At 45.6% G+C, this 22,400-nt stretch overlaps 2 protein-coding genes across 7 annotated transcripts in view; both read right to left on the reverse strand.

Annotated features, from left to right (window-relative positions):
* Nucleotides 1-6,903: 6,903 nt before the first annotated feature.
* Nucleotides 6,904-22,400, reverse strand: part of Samd13 (sterile alpha motif domain containing 13) — a 32,146-nt gene continuing 16,649 nt past the window's right edge. For all 6 annotated transcript variants that reach the window (XM_050160132.1, XM_050160131.1, XM_050160134.1 and 3 more), the window contains one exon: nucleotides 6,904-8,102. In XM_050160132.1, coding sequence (XP_050016089.1) covers nucleotides 7,959-8,102 — 144 coding nt within the window. In that variant the 3' untranslated portion in view covers nucleotides 6,904-7,958. The remainder of the gene's footprint in view (nucleotides 8,103-22,400) is intronic.
* Nucleotides 8,109-22,385, reverse strand: LOC126512382 (dnaJ homolog subfamily B member 6-like). Its single transcript, XM_050160128.1, has one exon. It carries the CDS (start codon nucleotides 12,712-12,714, stop codon nucleotides 12,040-12,042), a length of 675 nt encoding a protein of 224 aa, XP_050016085.1. The 5' UTR covers nucleotides 12,715-22,385; the 3' UTR covers nucleotides 8,109-12,039.

Consider the following 22,400-nt stretch of genomic DNA (forward strand, 5'->3'; position numbering starts at 1 on the left):
TGGTGGCAAGTCAAACAGACCAAACTCTTCTCATTTAAAAGGGGGCAGTGATTTATCTTGACTAAAATGGATACATGAGATACATGAGCATTTCCTGGTCACAGGGACTCAGCTGGCACCACAGTTCAGGGGCTTCCAGAAGGGTCCCACTGAAAGGCAATGAGGCTGTTTATAAGTGACCATATGACCTATCAGCTCTGTCACCTTGATGCCATCACAATGCTGCATGTGCAATAGTGATGGAAGGACCCTGATAGAGGTGCAAATGGGGTACCAATCTGGAGCTGACACCCTGTGAAGACAGGGTGCTGTCCTGGGATAAACATGGCCTCCAAACCCCTGACTTATGTGAGGTTTTCCTCCAAGTAGGCAGAGCACTTGGGTTTGGTAACCTAACTGATAATGAGAAGGCTCTATTTACCTTGCCCCTTAGAAAAGTCTAGATTGTAAACGCCCAGGGGAACCCTTGGCCAGAGAGCACAATGGGAATGATTTAGACTTTAAGTTACAGGATCGTGCAATCAGCAAAGTTGGCACTTTTCAAGGGAAGCAATTGTTCCTAGCATGGTACACGGAGAGCCATAATCAAAGCAAATTCTTAGAACTCTTATTCTGTGGAATGTGATGTACCATTGAGTGACAGCTGACTGGTGGAGAGCAGGGATCCACAACGCCCGGATCATCGCATCCTTAGAACAGAATAGAATTTGGGCCTAGAAGCAGACTTGTAGTTATTTATTTTAGATATGTTGGGGGAGGGGGAGCTCAGAGACCTGTACAAGCAAACTCGTAAACAAGTTAGAAGTGGACCCGAGGCCAGAAGCCAGGTCTCCAATTTTAATTCACTATCTCTTTTCTATTGGGAACTTGCATCTCTAAAAGTCTGCCTTTTTAAGCTGTGGGTGGGTTAAGCCTGTGTTCATTAAGTCTTCATTCTGCATACACCATAGAAAACGGAAAATACACAGACTTTTTGATGGCTGGGAGACATTACCTCAGCATCAACATCTCTTTACAGAAGTCTACCCAAACAGATAATTAAGCAGGCCAATGTCAAACAAATTGGCTCAAATTAATGAAAACATTTCATCCGGCTGTTCAATTTTCACAATGTTCTGGCTGTTTGCTGTTGACCCACACCCCTTCATCTTCATTAAGATCAGAAAGGTCTCACAAAGCCTCTCTTTCATTAACTTCACGAATGCATTTTAAAGGCTCACTTCAGACTGGAGACGAGATACCCTTCAATTTCCCAGGGCCTCAAATGACCTCCCCCAGATCCTGGAGCCTAGCACAAACTGATGCGCAGCTTTCTTCTCCATGTTTCCTTTAACTGGCTGCAACACTCTGAGAAGGAACTTAAATGATGCATTTTTGGCTTGGTTTCGTTTGTTTTTGGTTTATGTGCCCCATGAAGACTGAAACACAACTATCCCAACAGTCTAAAAGGAGGAAAACTATTTGAATTCTCAGCAATGTTGGTGTGCACCAAAGAGGCAGTGGCCGGGCTAAGCACCTGCTTGCTAATTCTGTGATGGTTTTAGGCCTGAAGTGAGGGGGAATCTTAGTAAGAAAACTGTTATTTTGAGTGCACCTTTGTGTCTGGTTCCAAAGACTGCTTAGGGTGATCTCCTGCACCTCCCCACTGACCTCATGAGAGCCTTGTTAGGACTGCCAGGTTCCCCAGTGGCTGTCCTGGTGATCCTGATTGGTTGGACCCATGGCTGCCTGCAGTAAGGACTAGGGTTCTGCATGTCCTTAGCATGGTATGGTGCCTCAGCTCCAGCTGAAAGGCTGCCTGAGGACGCCAGTGGAAGCTCAAGTCTTCCTGTTACAGTTCCTGTACTTTCCCTCCACAGCATACAGGGGTCTTACCTGAAGTCACTGGGCTTGGGCACGGTAGAGAGAATGCCACCCCAAACACCAACTCTTCAAGGCAGGAATTTGCTGCCTATTTGCTGAACTTCCCCGGCTGCTCCTCAAAATGATCCCACAAGGCCTGTAGTATTGATTTCCAAAACAGTTGGCTTCCAGTTTGTAAAAGCTGAGTGCAATCCATTGAGAAAAGTATCTGAATCGCAGTTTACCAAAGGTCTCTGCTGCCTTTGATTGACAAAGATGATGTTTAATGTGGTCGCCTTGCTAGACCTGGGGTCCCTGTAGAAAGTTTATTTTCATTGCTTAATCTCACTTCTCTGGAAGCTTAACGTCTCCAAGCCACGGTGCCCCATGGGTGGTGCCTGAGATAGAGCATCCCCACCTCACTGCCCATTCTCCCTTCTCTGTGGGTGCACAGATCTGTCTGGCTTCCCGGCCAGTGAGAGGTGCATTTAGCATTATTCACCATGTACTCGTGACCTGTGTCAAGTGAGTGGTGGGGCTGGATTCCGGCTCAAGCCTGCCCAGCACAATCCTGGCTTCTGCCCAAACTTCCTTACCAACCTCACCTGTCGGCTCCTGCCAAGGAGATGGACCGGCCTGTGATCATACTCTGCAGAAGAGGGAGCATTTTCTAACTGGAGAAGGCTTCCTATCCCAAGCTTTCCTGATTCTTCCCTAAGGAAAACTGTAAAACCCTTGCCTGAGTGAGGTGAAGAGTTTAGTTACCTCCTGGTGGGTAGCCAAAGACTTCGGTGACCTTACGTGCAGGGTGCTTCATCTCTGGACGTCACCACTAGTCTATACCCAACTCTCCCCTGGGGTCGTTGCCTCCGTGTGATTCTGAGAGGCAAATTGGCGCGATCACCAAATGGACTTGGATTTCATTATTTTTCAACATCACAGTGCCACAATAGGCCAGAAATGATCCTCGGGTTTTCTAATTGTCTATGGAACTCCTGTATGAAGCTAACAAGCTGTTTGCTAGTTGTGTGCAATGTGCCTTCTCCCCTTCCTGGGGTTCCTCTTCCCCGTTTAGAAGCAGAATGAACAAGTTTTTCCTATGAGGCATTTCGGTCCTGAATCAGTCAGCTCTTTGAACATTTAACTTCATCCCCCACATCATTATAGAAAAATCGCTTCATGGCTCCGGGCCCAGGTCTGGCCCCTGCAGATCCCACTTGCAATGACTGTGAATCACCACCAGTGAGTACTTTTCTCATTCGGCTTCCAAATCTGGGAGTGGGTTGGGCAGCAGTGGCTTATTAGACTTTTGCAAATTAAATTTCCCCAAAAATAAATTTCACTAACGCAGTAAAAGGATTATTTGCATTCCTGACAACATATACTAGACTCCAAGCACAAAGAAAAAAACAAACAAACAAAACAAAACTATATTCATGTAAGGTGTTTGCTAAAAATAAAATGAAGACCATGTCAGCAATTGCCCTCTTTTTCTCTACATCCATGTCCACTACCAAAACTGATTCTCATGAGGGCTTGGGGAGGAAAGGGAATAGGGAAATTATATAATTATGCTTTAATTAAAATTTCTTTTAAAATAAGGCCCATGCCTGCTGCATGCTCTGGTGCAATATGCCAGGGTGCTTCTTTTCAATTAAATTGGCTTGCTATCTCTAACTCCTAAATTAACTTAATCAAAAAAGGTTCTGTGCTTTTTGTGTTATTAAAATAGTGTTGGGAGAGAGTTAGTGTCTAAAACTCAAATGCCTTTGGAATCCAGACAATTACTGCCAAAGTGTCGAGCTAAAATGGAAGGTATTAACACACTGGAAATTCCAGCCCCATTGGAAGTGTCCCAATATCATTTACACACACACACATACACACACACACACGCACTGTACACATGCTTTGGCTAAAGAAAAGTATGTGTCAGTTTAGATTCCACTGAACAGTGGCCAGCCTGGGACCTAGACTTTAAATCAGCCCACTACATCTAATTTGTAGGGCTTGAACTCAACATTCAAATGTCGTGTTGGGGGTGAGGTGGGAGCAAAACCACAGGGACTTCCTTGAATCCCCGATTCTGGTATCCTGTCTGCCTGTGTGGTTCAAATTAATCCCCATGCATCTGATCTCACGCGTTTTTACCATAAACTCTACTGGCATCCAGGCAAGCACTTTCCCACCGAATACATGGTACGTGCTTCCGTACAGCAAACACGTTTGTGACTCCTTGTAGATCAAGGCCACTCTCATGGAGATCCAGAGTGAGGAACCAAAGCTCCCACTGGCGGAATGTCTGCTAACCCATTTCAGTGATGGTGATCGCCGCTAGGTGGAGAGGCACAGAACACCTGAGCTGTTATTGCTGCAGTGTTCCTTCATCAGTCTGCCTGCTACGGGTCCTTCCTTCAGTGCGTGAGAACAGCAGGCAAGCTTTAACTTACTGATTTTGTGTGAAAGTTGTTATCAGCTGAGGGGTGCTTTTCATATTTTTCTATTTCCCTTTCAACCACCCCCCTGCCCTCAACACACACAGGGAAATTCTATGCTGAGGCTGAGTTAGTGTATGCCAAGTTCAACCCGGAGACAAACAGAGTTAAAAGCCCATATGTTGTATCATTTGCTTTGAGTGTTTAGTGACCCACTGATGGTAGTAACTGCATGTTGTTCCCACATGCCCCTTATTCCTCATATGCATTAAAAGGAGAACAATCCCTGAAATTTAACGAAGCTTGAGCAAGAAACAGGTTCTCGAAACTGGCATCAATGCATCAATGAAGTCATGAAGCCATGACTTCTTACGATGAGGAACCATTTTCATAACCAGAAAGGAAATCGCATACAGAGGCTACCCAGTTGCTCCAGTTTGGTGTGACGCTTTGTCAGGGATTTGACCTTCAGTTTGGGAGTGGCTGGGGCTCAGTTGCTTAGTTACTATGGGCTTCTTTGGTCTAGGTTACAATTTGCCCATAAACAGAGTTAAGGTGTAGTTCATTATATAGAGAGACCACCCGGGGTCAGATTTTATTGATTACATAAAAACTCGATTTCAGTTCTGTAACAGTAATGAGGCGTGGGCTCTTAACTCGCCTCACAGGCTCTCAGGAAAAGAATATTTAGTGTTTTTGCAGCTTATGAATGGGCCATGAGAGTGGGTTCTGGTCAGCAAGATGTAAGACGAGGCAGGAGAAATGCCCTAGAACAGAGGTTCTCAGCCTGTGGGTCACAGATCAGATATTGACATTAGGAGTCCTAAGAGTAGCAAAGTTACAGTTATGAAGTAGCATCAAAATAATTTTATAGTTGGGGTCACCACAACATGTGGAACCGTATTAAAGAATCGCAGCATTAGGAAGGTTGAGAACCTCTGTCCTGCTCCTTTGCTTCCTCTTTCCCTCTGCCGTTTGGAGGTCGTGTGGTGACGACAATGTCTCAGAAAACAATTTTGCCCTAACAGTGATGGAGCTAAGAGACAGGAGAAGCTATGCACCTGGACTCGCCAACAGCGCGGCGTCACCCCCGCCTCCCTTCTCTGCACAGTTAGTCACACAGTTAGTCTCTGCACAGAGTAGACGTGCATCTTACTGCCCCAACGGTAACGAGGGGGAGGTGGGCAGTCCTCAGCACTCCCAAGGGACCTGTTTCCAGCTAACCCAGAGGTGTTGGAACAGAGGAGGTCTGCACATTCCTCGAGCTAACCCTTCATAAAAGCCGTAACAGAGCTCTTCCTCCCATTCTCCCACCTCTCATCCAGGTCCCTGCAGGCTGTGTCTGACCTGCCTCTGTCACCTTCCCCAGTGCCTATCATACCCCTGTCTTGGGTGAGAGTCTGGGACTAGAAAATGTGCCTTTTGTCCTCGCTTTTCCTGTTAATAGTGCAAACCAAAACATTTAAGTTCTACATACCCCATAACCCCTTTAATTGCAGCAATTTAAAATGTGATTTTTTTTGTTTGTTTATTTGAGATAAGGTGTCCTCAATCCAGATCAGCCTCAAACTCATTGTGTATCTCAGACTGGCTCAATCTCTTGATCTGTCTGCCTCCAAGGGCTAGGATTACAAGTATGTGCTCCCACGCCCAGATTAGGTGGTTCTGGGAATCCAGGCAGGCACCAGGCACTCAACCAACTGAGCTGCACTGCAGCCTGGATGCGTCTTTGAATTTGGAACTATCCAATTGACTAGGTCTCAGATGCACCTTTGAACTTGGAACTATCCTACTGTCTAGGTCTTGTATGTGTCTTTGAATTTGGAACTATCCCGTTGTCTAGGTCTCGGATGCATCTTTAATTTTGAACTATTCCATTGTCTAGGTCCCGTCATGCTCATCTTTAGATTTTATGTTCTTAGCGCTGGAGAGACGGCTCAGCAGTTAAGATCACAGGCTGCTCTTCTGGAGTACTGGGGTCTGATTCCTGGGACTCACATGGCTCACAACAATCTGTAACTCCATGTGATCTTTTGGCTTCTGTGGGAACCAGGCGTACACACAATACCCAGATACACATGTAGACAAAACATAAATTTACATATAAAATTAAAAATAAATAGATGTTATGTTCTTCAGAGAAATGGTCCTTATGGCTAGTCTTTAAAATAGGAAGAGCAAGCAAACTCAGAGGTCCAGGGACTCCCTGCTAAGCTGTATGTCAAATCATGATTGTGATAGGCAAGTAAGCAATCCTTGGCTAAAATACCACCTAAAATTGATTACTGGATGGACTATAAGAAAGAATGAGATCTGTTGGGGTGATTTAGCTTATATGAGGTTCAACTTATATAATAGTCTACATAATTTAACTTTATTTAAAAAATTAAATTTATTATTTGTGTGTGTGTGTGTGTGTGTGTGTGTGTGTGTGTGTGCATCCCAGGGCTTGAACTCAAGTTCTCAGGTTTGATGGCAAGAACTTTACCCACCAAGCTATTTCATTCACTCCAAGTTTTCTTTTTAAAACTTAACTTCCTCTCTGTGTTTTCAAGGAGACATTGTTAATCTTTAATCCTCAAGGAAGGGACCAAATGAGAAGAAACCAAGGACGTATTGGTGAACTGAAGCAGTGTTTTATTGCAATCACAAAGCATCAACTCAACAAGTATGGACAAACATCACTCAATAAGTGTCTCTTTGAACAGAGATGTAGCAAGCTCACTTTTTCAAGTTCTGAAAGACAAGTACTCAAACCAGGGACCAAACACAGTATAGGACAATTAAAAAAATATTACAGAATCATGGAGGAATATATATGTATATATAAAAATATTCTGTACTATTAACAAAGCTTTGGGATCTATTAACTCTTGGCAAATCGCTTCAGAAAGAAATTATAAATACAAACCATAAAGTAAAAAGCAAAACCAAACAAACAAACAAAAAAAAATCCAAAGCCCCTAAATGTTTTCTTCAGCAACCAACGTAAGCAGGAAATACACACCCCAGCCCCCCTCCCCCGCCCCCGTGACAGTGAGTAGATTACAAGGATGTCTCCAGTGCATAGCATGTCTCTCTTCTCAGAGAGAGTTCTACTCCGAAAGGGAGCCTGGTGCATGTTCGCTTCACACACAGCACAGAACGTTTCTGTGAAACTTTAAGAAGGTCAAGTGGAGAACCCTCTACAAAAAAAGGGTGTTGGCAATTCCATCCATGGAACAGACGTCTAGGAGCAGAGCAACTCAAGGGAGGCAGCACTCCCTCCCTCTCCTCCCCTCCCCATGGAGTTTTGTTTGCTCTCATTTCTAAGTCTACAACCCAAACCACTCATTCTACAGCCATCCTTGTTTTTAAGGAGTTGGTGGAAAACAATCTATTATGAAACAAAGAAAATTCTTGTGATTTCAAAGCTCCCCAGGGGAAGGGTACCTCAGAGCCAATGATGTCTTGGCTTGACAAGGACAACCATCTTACATACATTCTGTCTTTGCTCCTCCGGGCTGAGCCAGCCAGCTGATGGACTGCCTAGTCTATCCAATAGGATAACACTTTGTTGGATCGAAATTCTTTACATATACACATGTATGTATGTATTCTGTTTGTGAAGTCTCACAACATGAAACTAAATGACATCATTGTGTATTTTGTTTTGAGGACTGAGACCTCAGTTTCACTTTACTATGAAGAGCTGTTCTTTAAATGCTTGGTCTGAAGAGGTTTAACATGATACTCATAGATTTTCAGAGCGGGCCCCAATTTTAACTGAAGTCCTGTCAACACGTCATTTCTTGTCATCAAGAGCAGGGATTTTCCATCAATTTCCTAGAATGGAAACAGAGAGGAAAGCCAGTGTGTGAGTAGGCCCAGAGCTCTTGGTAGTGAAGATACAGGGAAGGGCGAAGGCAGGAGTTACACACTTGTCTCCAGCTGGAAACTACTGCAATCGTACCAAAATAGCATCTGCTATCATGTCTTCCATCTTCTCCTTCAAAACACCGTCTGTTTTGAGATTAAACACAATCTACAGCTGATCTTGTTTTCAAGATCCTATCACAAATCTTAAGAAACTCAGGGGCAAGATTGTAATAGTACGTACCCACCGCACGGATCAGAGAAGATCAGAGAGGTTCCTTCTGAAAGGGAGAAGGACGTGTGCCATCCATAAAATATATCAAAATTTTCCAGAGTTCCCTAAATACTTAAGTTCCCAAACAACCCTATAGACTACAACAGCCAGGGATTATCATCTTAATCTATAGGCGAAGCAAGGACTGAGCAAAAGTTTACTGCTTGACACAGAATTAGGGAAGAGGGACACGGAATTTGAAATCTTGTCTGTTCACAGTCTTTGTCCACTTTCCTTCTGTCTCCCCATCTCCCCTCTGAAGGAAACCAGGGCTTTAAGGGCATTAGCATAGGGGCCAGCACTCTACCCCCAAACCCTAGTCCCAGCCCCCTCTGCTTAATGTCATAATTAAATGTTTGTTATCGAGATGGCCTAATGAAGTCTAGACTCAAAGGTTTCTGGAAATCTTGCTAGTTACAATAGCAGGCAATAGTAAACAGGGCTCGCCCTTTGGGAGAGTCTCTCTTTTGGTCCTCCCTCAATCTGAAAAGCACTGTCTTCCCACACTGAGGCTCTCCACCACACTGCTGCTCAACAGATCAGGAACACCGCTGTGAAGGTTAGAACCCTTCCAGCTGCCAATCCCCTTCCCCTGGTGCTTTACAGCCCATCCCTTGGGTCCTTCAGGTATTTTGGAGACAACAAAGGAGGAAATTAAAATGGGCTTCTCACAAAAGAGATGAGAATGGTCTGAATGGAGAGGGCGCTTTCAATTTATGGAAAGGAAGCTCCAAGAATGTTAGCTGTGGCCCTGCTTTTGTTATTGCTCATAGAAGAAACTGTGTGTCTGTGCTTAAGAGTTTTGTTCACCTGGGTTGGTGAGACAAGGGGACACTGCAGTGACCACATAAAACTGTGACCCTCTTTACGCCACCCTCTAGGGAAGCCATTGCTCCCTACTCTCCTGGACCTTGCCAGGCTGTGGAGAAAACGTGTTGAACTCTAAGAGTGTAGAGAAACAGCAGCAGGTCAAACGGGCTAGAGAATTTCCCACTCTGCAGCCCTTGCGCCTGCCTCCTCCTGGGAGATGTGGGAACGCAACTCCACTTCCTGTATGCACTCCTTGAGCTACGCAGGACACGCTTCCTTGTCTTTCTCACTTCCTGTGCTCTCCGCACTCATTTCACTGTCAGCCACGTTCATGAAACAGCAGAACAAGGAACTGCTTCTGGCTGTCTCACAGCGACGTTGACTTTGGGGATCATTTATTTTTCAGCTACTAAACGTCTCATGCTGATTTCACCGCGCATGAAAAAGCAGCTGCTTCAGGGCAGTTGGAAATTACAAACATGGGAATTGACCAATCCTAAAGCTTAGACCTTGAAGTCTCTCTCTACCCCCTCCCGTCACTGCTTCAGTGAGAGATTACCCATCAACAACACCTGTAAGAGTTCAAGTTGCCTGTTAACTATTTTGAGGTGAACTTGCTTGAGAGGAGTTGTGGTCGCCAAAGAAACCCCAGGAGCAGAGCAGAGGGCAGTATGTGAGCCCAGCAGGACCCAGGACACTATGTGACCACGTCTCTCTAATATCTGGTGACCTCAGAGCTCAGCCTCTGCCCCGGATGAGAGGGCACTGAGCCCTGCTCCATCGACAGAACCCTCTGCTTCCAACAGGCACCTCTGCGCTCAGAGCCTGTTTTCATGTCTACACAAGCAAGCTTCCTTTACTAACCGAGCGTGAATTGTGGAAAGAAGGAATCAGTGCTGGCCAGAATCCCCCTGCGACTCAGCGTTTCTGCCAAGTGTCTATGAAAATGCTGAGATCTGGATTTTCCTTCAGACAAAACGGAAGATCATGTTTTATGTTCCAATTTGATGATTTCCCCTCTGTTCCCCAGGCACAGTGCAGTTCACCTCAGAGCAGCGGGTAGAAGGACCCATCTGGAGACAGTCACTGGGCAAGTGCTGAAATGTACTGTCCCCTGCTCACAGGGTTTCCCCTTTAACCCTGACGCCAGCTGCTCCGAGGGCAGAATGCAGTACTGGGCGACTGTGAGCTTCTGGTCGGACAGGCAGCAATCTGAATCCTACCACAACTTAGGGGGCAGGCAATAATTTAGCAACCAGGGATTCTATTTGGTTGATCTCTGTCCACATCCTTCTAGTGTACATTTGGCAGCTTGACACCCTTATATGCACACAGGCCCTTTTCTGAATAATGAACCTAGCAACACGTTAGCAACCTTGGACCCTCAGCTGCACAGAGTCTCATACACCCCACTCCAAACAGTGGGTGGTTTCTTAGCAGATGATGGCACTAGTGCCTTCTGAATTCATGTCCACCTTTGCTTCCTTTCTGCGTCTTTGCCAGAAGGATGCAAGCGTATTCCACTTAGAGTGAGAAAATTCACCAAGATTAAAATTTTCAAGACCTGCATAAGAACATTTGCTTCATCAAAATCCCACCAATGAGAAAGTCCCTTGATTAAAAGAGCTAATAATTTGTTATTTAACTTCCATAATAGATTATAATTGCATGAAACCCAATTTTTGCTAATCAGCACTGACTGGAAACTGTAGACTTCATCAGAAGTGTTTCTGAGGAGGAACTCACCCAGATCCCAGCAGTTTATTAATATAGACTGGAAGGGTGCAATGCAACCAGCAGACTCTGGCTCAGCAGACCCAACCAACAAACGAGAGTTTGTAAATATATCACAATTAAAGCGAGAACAAAGATATAATTCACACCCTGGGATTTCTGTGTTAATGGGCGAGCATTTTCTAGCTTAACTGGCTACAGTGTTTCTTTCCTGTCTTCACACACAAGCAAACTCCAAATTCCTGTTGGGCCAGAACGTTAAAAAGTCTGTCTACTTAATAAGTTCTAGCAAGTCCTGATGCATTGAAACACGGTATAGAGATGATAGGTCTTAATTTCCAATTGAACTGAGGCCCCAGATTTATAGATCAAGGGGGACAGAGCCAATTACTTTACTGGGTATTAGGCAGGGATGGGACACGCCGCTATCTCTTTAAGCCTCATCTCCTTGTCCGTAAGATGAGGGAAGCAGCGACTGAACTGCACTGCTGAAGGACTCAGAGAACACGATTCCAGACATGTGCTCAGCAGCCAATGTATGACACGGATGTAAAACCCTTAACCCTTGACTCTCTGTCAGCATTGATCTGTGGGTAGATAACTCCTTGAGTTGAACTTGATCATATGAACCATGGGAAATGCATAGGGAGGGAGGTGACATGCGACGAGAGAGAGAGAGAGACAGAGACAGAGACAGAGACAGAGACAGAGACAGAGACAGAGAGATGGAGAGACAGAGAGAGAGGAAAAAAAAGGCTAGGGAAAGAAAAGGAAGAGTCACCAAGAAGGTCACTGGGTGGCAAACAGCGAGGGGCAGAGGGACAACAGTGGAAGAGCCCTGGGATTCTGCCTTCCAGTGCAGTGTGTCTGTCCCCCACCCCTTACTGAGTGAGAAGACAGGCTGCAAGGTCAGCTCTGCTCCTGGCTGTATTAACATCTGGCCCAAGACTCCCCTCCACGGGGAGGAGGGCTTTGGGCTAGGCAGACCTCTGTCTGTGCCATTCGACCTCAGATCCCAACCATCTTTGATGGGTGTCAAGACACACCAATCTCCTTTGCAATTCATGGTGAAGAATACAATGGCAGTTCTTACCAACCACGTGAAGGGGTCTGTCGAAGTAGGCGGTCATTTTCTCTTCTCATTGGTCCTCTCACGTTCTCTACGACTTTCTTTGTGACAACTCTCTTACCGTTCACTATCTGGCTACAAGTGGTGACCAGCCTGAACTTCCCCATTCCATGGCTTACATATGGTACAAATGTCTCGGAGGCAGCAGAACCAAGTCTCGATCCTAGGGGCACAAAAGTAGAAAATCCCGTGTCCATGATGGGGGTGACACTGAAGAACGGGGACGAGGCTCTTCTGGACCGAGCCATGGGACGAGAGAACAAATGGTCTCCTGAGAAGAGGTCTTCATCTTCAGTGACCTTCTGGAAGGCGCGGCGTGCCCTCCGCAAGCACACTTCATCCTCCAAATGGGTCTTGTCTCTGGCATCACCTCTGATTTCCCCTTTGGTATGGCCACTGCCCCTGATTTCTACTTTGGTACGGCTCCATCTAGACCTGTCGTAGTCCTTTCTACTCTTGGCATCAGACAAGACGCGATAGGCTTCTGCTATTTGCTTGAATTTCTCCTCTGCTGCTTCCTTGTCTCCTGGGTTCTTGTCTGGATGTACTTGCAGAGCCAAGTTGTGGAAAGCCCTTTTGATATCAGAGGAGGAGGCATTCATAGGTACCCCCAGTACTTTGTAATAGTTCACCATGTTCCTTCAGACAGCCTTGCCCCACCAAGGGTTGAGATTTTTGTAGACTTTCCATACAACTTCAGAAAGGAAGATGGTCAATCTTTCAAGTTTACAGCTTTGAATTTCCTCACATGGTTCTTGAAGTGAAACCTCTTTTGGTGGGGAAATTCCTCCTCAGTGTGTGGGTCCTTCTCATGCCACCACGCCCACACCCTGCCTCTGCTGCTCACTGTGGGGTGACTATGAGGTCATCACTTCCAGCCAGTGACTCTCAGCGGATGCTGGGCCTGCCTTCGTGTCAGAGAGGTGGGAATCTGAGATGGGCACTACAAAACCTGGAGACACACACACACACACACACACACACACACACACACACAATAACTAAGCACTCATAAATCAACCTTTCATTTCAACTCCATGTGCTGCACTCTTCTTGGTCCCTTCCACAGCCGTCTCTGTGAAGCCTACGGCTGATTGGGAGCCATTCTTTCACTAACCCTCTAAAGTAGCCTTCGGAGGCTTACAGCCTTCTTACGGCCCATGCCACAAGCGCCCAAGCCAGGAGAAGCTGGCAATGCTGCACCTGTGACTCCTAGACCAGTGCTGCTGACAATAACAGGACAGAACCATGAAGACGACCCACTGCACAGCCTCAGCCAGGCTGGACCAGTGGAGAGAGAGGATTCAGTTTTCATCATCTCCTTCCCATGCTCCTTGGTGCTCATTCTTAACCATTCCTGCTGTTCTCTAGTTTCGGACTGAACCTCTGCCCCTTCCATTTCACTTCAAGCAGAATCTGTTTCCTGCTTAGTTAAACAAAACAAACAAAAAGAGAAACTGTCCGGAAGTTTCTAAATGTCTCCCAAAGACAGACTGCATTGGATCCTCCAAGGAAATGAGCCAAATGTGGGCTGATAAGTTAGGTCTAATATGTACCTGGGTTGCCAAGGAAACCTGTGGCATTAATTCAAAAGTCTGGGGACCTGAAAATGGTTGAGGTGGGAGGTGGTTAGGTGGGGGTGCTGATGCAAGTCATGGTCAGCCTCCTAACGCCTGAGAACTAACAGCTGCAGTGTTTGATGGAGAAGACAGATACCTCAGACCACACAGGGTAAACTCATTCTTCCTCCATGCTCTGGTTTCCTTTCCGTTGCTGTGATAAAACTTTCTGACGAATAGCAACAACGTAGGACAGGAAAGTGTATGTGGCTTACAATTCCAGAGCAGGGTTCATCACTAAAGAAGTCAAGGCCGGAACCGAGGCAGTAGAGCTTGAAGCAGAGACCCTGGGGGAAGGCTGCTGGGGACTTGCTCACAGGTGCGGCTCAGCTGCTTTCCTTGAATAGTCCAAGACTACCTGTGCAGAGAACGATGCTGCCCACATGGCTGGGGCCTCCTAAAGCAATTACGGATCAAGACAGCCCTGGTAGACAAGCCCACAGACCAACCTGATAAGGACAATCAAGTGAGACTTATTTCTCAGCGGACTTCAGACTCTGGAAGGTTGACAGCTGAGGGTATAACTAGGACACTCGACTACTGGTCTACTAGTGCCACCCTGGGCTCAGATGACGCCTGCCCACACTGGGGAGATTACGGTTCTCTAGCGCACTGATTCAAATGTAATCTCCTCCACGAACGCTCCTGTAGATACACCCAGACCGTCACGCTGCTTTAGCTATCTGGGCATCCCTTAGTTTGGTCAAGTTAACACAGAAAATTAACCATCACCAATGTCTCAAACGCAGTTCAGAACAGCCCTGTCTTGATCATTCCTTCATATTTTTAAAATAAAATTTTTGAAAATGTTAACCAACTGAGCCATCACATATGGTTAAGATTACATTAGAAATTTGTATTGTATTAAAATATCTGTTATAGGCTGGTAGATGACTTGGCAGGTAAATGCACTTTCCCCAGACCTTGGTGAGTGAGTTTCATCCCTGGAATCCAGTAAAGGTGGGTGGAGACAATTGACTCCCTAAGGTTATCATTAACCTCCACATATGTGCTCTGGCATGTGCCCCCCATATCATATACAATACACTCCCCAATTAATAATACCTAAAAGCGCAAATGTTTAATTTTTAAATTAAGTTTTATATCATTTAAAATATGCAACGTTAACCATCTTACCAGGTTGTTCAGTAATCATCACTACCTACTTTTAAATGTTTTCTGTCATTCCAGCCATAAACTTTATATTCATTAGAGGAGACTCAGCTCCTGGTGACCACTAATCTGCCTGTGGATCTATGAATGCCTACTTCAGATGTTTCATATAGATGAATTATATAAATATTACTTAGCAAGTTCTCAAAATTCATTCGTGTTGTATCTGACCTTCAGCCCTTTTTATTGATGAATAGTAGTCCATTTTATGCACATACCATGTTTTATTTATCTGTTTATGCGTTCATGGCTTTTGGGTCATTTCTGCCTGGTCGCTGTGAATGATGTGGCCATAGCCTTGCACAAGTGCAGGCATCTGAGCTCTTCCCTTAATTTAATTTTGAAAAACTGCCAAGTCATGACAACTCTATGCCTAATTTCCTGGAGAGCCACCAGGTTTCCAGAGCGGCTGTACCATTTTCTATTCCTATCATTGGACGCAAAGTGCCAGTCTCTCCACATACTGGCTTCTCCACGAGCAGTGCTGAAATCCTCCCTTCCCACAGCCTGGGGAGCTCAGCTTCATTTAACTGTTCTCCTTTCCCTGCCATTTTAATCCATCGAATTCTTTCAGCCACTTCCTGAATATTAGTCTAGATTTCCTGTCTCAGAAGAGAGCACACACCCTACATGACCTTCCAGTGTCTGCTTCTCCCCACACTGTCTGCATGCCTCTCACCACTCAGTAGGAAGGGTTCTCCACGCTCTCCTCACCTGCACCCCTGAAACCCACTGGGCAACTTCAGACCTCACCAGGACATGACTTTTTGAGAGATTTTGAATTTGTTGATTAGCTCGTTCTTCATAAAGCCATCCCCTTCCGAGACTCTAGAAAACCTCTCATCGCTGGTCTCCTCCCCCCATTCCTAATGGTGACTTTTCTCAGCTGCTTCCCAAAGGTGCCACAATTCCCCAAACAGTGCCACCAAACAGCTTAGGTCTAAGTGTTCAAGCATACAGGTGGGGTCGGGCACCCAATCCCAACCCTTACACTCATCTATCCTTCCATGTGGGATTTGTGCCCCTCAGTGGATCCCTAGTGCCTCTTTTTGCTAGGGGAACCAAAGTTTTTCCCATCCACTGCTTGCTTTTCAGTCCCATCTCTTGCCAATCTGCTCAACACCCCTTAATACAAGTGTCTTGGAGTTGCCAAGACGAAGAATATTGTTTCATAATCCCCTCTGCCTTTGTGTTTGGTCTTTCTTCTGCACAGAATATTATGGACTTTCTTCAGGAGGTTCTCCTGACTGTGATGGTTTTTAGTGGCTTTGTTAAAGTAATGCTTGCTGTAACTATTGCTTTAATACTTTTATCCTTATTTTAGTGGGTGTTGTCACAACACTGGAAATCACCAAACAAGTAACTCAATGCCCCTCCACCGTTTTCCAGCTGTTTTGTCTCAAACAGCTGACCGGGGTGCTTTGGTTTATTCTACGTTAATAAATGCACTTTAAGTAGTTTTCATGACCAGTTTTGCCTTCAATTAATTCCCTTTGGCTACTTCTATTAGCATTACTCTTTTGCTTGCATTTTAACTTTTAAAAAATTAATCCCAGCACTCAGGGAGGGGAGACAGAGGCAGGTGGATCTCTGTGAGTTCAAGGCCAGCCTGGTCTACAGTGTGAGTTCCAGGACATCCAGGGCCACACAGAGAAACTCTGTCCTAAAAAAAAAAAAAAAACAAAAAAAACCAAAAAACCATGTTTTATGAACTGAAGGGAGTTGCCGTATCCCCTATAAATTGATCATACCATAGAATATTTTAAGCATTCCAGAGTTCCCCCAACTGCTAAGAAATACCAAGCACCAGAGTACCTTGAGTATTTTCAGTGCTATTATTACAAAATGCTAAGGTGAATAAAGTCTTTTCTAAGGTGTGAGGTTTTAATTGGGCTGATGCAGAGCTGACTTTGTCAAGGAGCTGGAGAAGCTCACGTTTCACTCAGACACTCTGGCACTCATGGTTTTCTGACACATTTCACAGCGGGGCTCCAGGGCTGGCAATGCTTGAAGCTCCACGAAAGCTGGCCTTGTCCCTGGTTTGCTGAGAATCCTGAATCCAGAGGCACTGCATTTGCATGCCTCTGGGCACTGAGCTCAGTGTTGCTATGATGGGTTTCCCACTTAGCTACCCCTTTCTAGGTGGGAAGTGTATCTGACAACATGCAGCAATACCAAGTTCTGTTCATCTTTATTGAGATGGCACCCTCAAAAATTTGATCCATGCTAGCAACAATGAGCCAGCTGAAAAGAAAGTCCAGTCTTCAGGTTTCAAATCGACTTCACCGGATGGGTATTTCAGATAAGAGGCTGTTTTTGTGGCTAAGGGGAAGGTAACGGAGGATAGCCAATTAGCCACTCTTGAGTTGCACGTTATTGTGTCCTGATATTCTGAGGGGGAAAGTGATCTCAGAGATACACAGTGTTCCTGAAATAAAATCCCTGACATCACTCACTTACTCATAAGAACGGGGACTCTGCACCACATGGCAGTGACTGAATGTCAAGGCTCTTGCATCTTCTCCTTCCATACTATGAGTACACTTGAGTCAGAGAGACAGAGACAGAAGCGACGTAACTGAGCACCCTTGGAGGGACTGTCTTTGTGACCTGTGACTAGCTCCAGCTTGAGTGGTGAAGAGCCTCAGACAATGCCACTGTCAAGACAGAAGGCATTGCTTGAACCAGACAGTGTTGCCTTTAGCGTTTGACAAAGTGAATCCCATCATAACGTTCTGAGGTAGGTGGAGGTATTTTTGCTGAGATTAGTCAACACAGTCTCTGAAAGGCTCTGAAGAAAGTAAAATTCTTGACATACTTGGATTTAAAAAACCATGCAACCCATGCCCATGGTGGGTAAGCATCAGTTATTTTTTTAAACACTAATTTCAAAAAAAATCACTATGCCAAAAGTGTCTTTCTCATCTTGTTCTATGCCATTGGAAGTCCAGTTCAGGAGGACCTGTCTCAAGACGGTACCTCGGACTCCAAGTAGGAGCTTAGGCAATGTTCTACTGTTGAACTCAACACTCTATTTAGATCTGAGTCCTACCAAAGCAAGTGTCCCAGGATCAACAGTGAGCATGAAGAAATCAGGAGAAAATAAACCAGGGGTCACGACCCCCCACTCACGTCTGTTACTAAGATACTTGGGAAAACAGGCTCTTTATCTGTCTATGGGCGAGACGGCGCTGGCATGCAGTCATCACTGCCTTCTATCCCACTGTCACTAACCAATGGATTCCCTTGCGGACCCATGCTAATGAGTCCAGCTGAAGTCCCCAGGTGTTGAAGAGCGTCAGCCTAATGACAGAAGTCACAAGCTGGCCCCAGGGAGAACAACATTCCTAGTCACACAGAAGCTACCAATGCAGCCTGAACCCACACTAGGTCATGATGGTGGTGTGGGCAGTGGCTTAGACACACTCGGTCATAATGGTGGGGCAAGCAGTGGCTTAAACACAGTCAGTCATGATGGTAGATGAGGCAGTGGCTTAGACACACTTGGTCACGATGGTGGAGCGGACAGTGACTTAGACTCCCTTCTAGTGCCTCTGGCTCAAGCTAGGCTTGTCAGAGAACCTGATGGAAATACCGAACCACAGGGAAACTTAATAGCTCTAAGTGCTAAGTGGCAGCAGGGGATATAGAATGAGGAGAAGAGGTGACCAGCCACCTTTGTGTAAAGCCTTCTGTGAGGGTGGACAGAGCAGCCTAGTGCATCTCCTCAGCTCTACGAGATGCACTAAAGGCTCTGCCCTTAGGATCTCATCTATGCCTGGTTTCCTCCCAGCGGCCTTGACTCCTAACATCATCCCAAACCGCGCTAGGTTTTCATTCACTGCAGGTGTGACGGGGAACTCTAACATCCAACTGTAGGAATCGGCCCTGAAACAATGATCTCCTAATCATCGGCAACTGGGTTGCCCATCCTGGATCTGCTCTTTTCAAGGGCCGGTTAGTGGTTGCTCTTTGTCTTACACGGCTCCTGTCAAATGGCAAGACAAGCCTCGCCCTGGGGAGACTTTAAAGCTATTTTAACATGGTTTTCTTGGCTGCTGTGATCTGGCCATGTACCTGAAAAAGACATAGCTTTAGTCTGGAGACGACCTTCAGTGTTCACTTCAGGATGTAACTAGTGAGTGCTGACTTGGGGGTAAGTGTCTGGGAGAGGCTGGACGTGGGATGTGGGTGGAAGAAGCAGGTAAATCCATTAGAGGGCCTGCCTCAGTGCCCAGGAACATATCACAGCATGGCATGACAGACCATCCTGGCTTATTCAGTGAATATTACTCAGTGAAGTGTAATTCCTTCAATGGGAATGAAAATGTCAGAACAGGAGAAAGAGCTCCAGAAAAGAAAGTCACCTCCAGAGTCCAGTTCAAGGGCCTCTCCTTACCCACTGCACTACCTTCCCATGGATGAAGGAGCTTGAATTTCAGGACTTGCTCTATCTTCTGGGAATTCGTTTATGAAGCTCCACAGTTGGCAGACTAGATACAGTGATGGTGTGGGGACGTCTCAATGAAATGTTCCAATTTACATCTCAGTGTCTCCAGTGCCAGAATGAGGTCATCCCTGAGAGAAAATGCCACTGCCTGGCCAAGCTCTGTGGTGGCCACTCTCCTTTGCAAGGCTGTGTATGGAATCTGTAAGGCCTGGGGACCATGCCGTGTCCTCACATGTAAGGCCCGGGGACCATGCCGTCTCCTCACATGGAATGTCTGGGAGGAATCTGAGCAAAAATGCAACCTGGAAAGGCTTCTGGTCCTCTGGGAACCTGGCCAGGAGACCTTTTAACTGAGCCCTTTTTTTTGTGAACCTTTTACAATATTACTTAAATTTAATTTTAGAAGCGAGCTACTCAATTTCAATGACACAAATGGACATTATACTATTAAAAAGCAAAATAAAATATGCTCTAGTTGATTAGCTTCTACTTTCCAACTCAAGCTGTTGTTTTCCACTAGGTTTTTAATATAAACATTTTCAGACATGAGGAAAATATCTTCTGTGAATATCTACTACCTCTTAAAGCCTATAATTTAAACTTTCTAAACTTAACTTCATTAAAAATACATCCTCCCCAGGCACTTGAGTTTTATGTCACTGTTTAGTATTCTTACAGTTCTTTTCTTTCTGATATAAAATGTATAGGTCATGGAACATGAAAATATGAACACTTTTCACCAGCCAGAGTATATGCAGAGACCAATGCAGATACCTAGAGCCCACAGCCGGATCATGACACGGTGCTATACATCCCTCCTGTCCTAGCTGGGGCGGTCTGAGTGGGAATGTCTCCCATAGGCCCAGGTGTTTAGACACTTGATCCCTGGTTTGTAGTGCTGTTTGGGGAGGGTTAGGAGATGTGGCCTTGTTGGACGAAGCATGCCACTGTGGGCAAGCTTTGCAAGCTTATAGTCTCTTCCTGCTTCCATTTTGCTCTCTCTCTGCTTTGTGTGTGTGGTTCAGGATGGGAAGTATTAGGTACCTGTTCCTGCCACCATGTCTGATCCATGCTGACATGCGGATTCACCATGGTGGACTCTTACCCTTTTACCCCTTTGGAACCATAGCCCAATAAATTCTTCCTTCTGTAAGCTGTCTCGGTCATTGTGTCTTATCATAGTATCATGAAAGTAACCAATACACTAACCCTTGAGATACACACACACACACACACACACACACACACACGTATGCATACACACGCACATACACACACTGCCTATAATTCTAGACTTTAGCAGCATGCACTCACATATGTACACACACACATTCACACTCACACATGTGCACACACTGCCTATAATTCTAGACTTTATCAGCATGCACTCACATATGTATACACACACACACACACCCTCACATGCACACATGCATACACACTTTATCTAGACTTTATCAGCATACTGAATGTTGGCATCGCCAAAAGTTCCCCTCAGATCCCTTCACAAATCATTCCCCACCTCTACCTATTCACACTCAAGCACTGATTTTTTTTTTAATTCAACTACTGATCTGTTTGAGCAGTCTGAAAAATCTAACATGGCCCCACTCAGCAAGAACTCGGTTATGTAATGCTCTTCTCATTTAGGGTAGTTTTACTGGGACTCATCTACACTTCTGTATGCATCAGGAACTCATTTGTTTGCATTACCGTGTGATATTCCATTATGTATGAACCTCAGTGTGCATACTCCTTTTGTATATAATTGCAAACCCAGGTTTCCAATTTTTGCAAACTTTGGAAAAAGCTGCTAACAACAGTTTTAGGCGAATCTTCTTACAGACATGCTCTCATTTTCCTTTGGTATACCCAGGGGTGAAAGCGCTGGATCTTGGTGGATATGTTGATTGAATACTGGATCTTGGTGGATGTGTTGATTGTACACTGGATCTTGGTGGATGTGTTGATTGTACACTCTCCCCAGCAGTGCAGGGCACCCTACTTTGCTACACAGGCACACTTGGCACCGACTCTCTTTCTAATTTTAATTAGCCTAGTGGGTGTAAAGTCATTTAAGCTCTACTTCGGCAATTTTTCCAAACTAGCGAAAAATGACATATGTATGAGGATCAAGTTTGAAGGAAATATTGCCTGAAGAGACAGGCGAAGGTGGCATTTAAAAGGTTCCTTTATCTGAATTTGCTGTGCACTGATGAAGGGGTGCAGACTAGGTAGCCAGACGCACTCTTCAGTTTCTAATTTTCTCAACTGGATTATGGGACAATGAAGTTAATACCTAGAAAACTACAGCTTCTGTCGCAAGAGGGATAGGAGCTTTGTGTTCTGATGGGTGGACAAGTTCTCCCCCATCTGCCTCTACAAGGGCCATTCCTGCAATGCTGGCTCAGCCTGCTCGATAGTCTTCAATCACTGAGGGAAGAGACACCTGCTCTCCCTGTCTCTAATCTCAACCCCTGGCCCAAGAGAGAGAAATTAACATTTTTAACATCAACGCTGTGCTAAAGGGGGGGGGGGCAATTTGTACCTCTTTCCTTTAAACTGTCAGAACAACATTTCTGACAACCAGCTATGGACAATCTCATGCTGAAGATGGGAAGCAAAGCCTCAAAGAACTCCAGTAACTTGCCCCCCCTTCATGAACCTGAACTGGACTCTGTACCCTACGCTCTACCTTGATGAGCACCTGTAAAGCAAATCACGTGCTGAGCAGTCCCTTGGGAACTGGAGCCGGTTGTGGTGGAGAGTGCTGTGTCTCTCCAGAGCCTGCCTCCCTCCCTCCCTGCTGCCTGCTTCCTCCAGAGTTTCCAGCAAAGACACGACTGAACCTTCTACCGTGAACATGACCAGTCCTTCGGAGGGCTCAGAGGGAGATGAGCTAAGGCTGCCTCTCTGCAGCTGTGCTTCAGCTGCTGACTTTCCTCTTGGAGGAGGAACCACCAGCTGCCACTCTCGCCCTCCTCCTTGCTGTCTAGGCGCCTCTCGGCCCCCTCACTGCTCTCTGGGCTCCCTCTTCATTCCCTGCTCAGTGTGAACAGAGGGAACTGACATCCTGTGT

The sequence above is a fragment of the Alexandromys fortis genome, unplaced genomic scaffold, assembly GCF_014885135.2.
Source record: "Alexandromys fortis isolate MF-2015 unplaced genomic scaffold, M_Fortis_MF-2015_v1.1 scaffold_124, whole genome shotgun sequence".
NCBI classification, from domain to species: domain Eukaryota; kingdom Metazoa; phylum Chordata; class Mammalia; order Rodentia; family Cricetidae; genus Alexandromys; species Alexandromys fortis.

Bases quoted from the DNA above. Each gene is read 5' to 3' on its own strand.
- LOC126512382 (XM_050160128.1), bottom strand. From the start codon at position 12,714: ATGGTGAACTATTACAAAGTACTGGGGGTACCTATGAATGCCTCCTCC.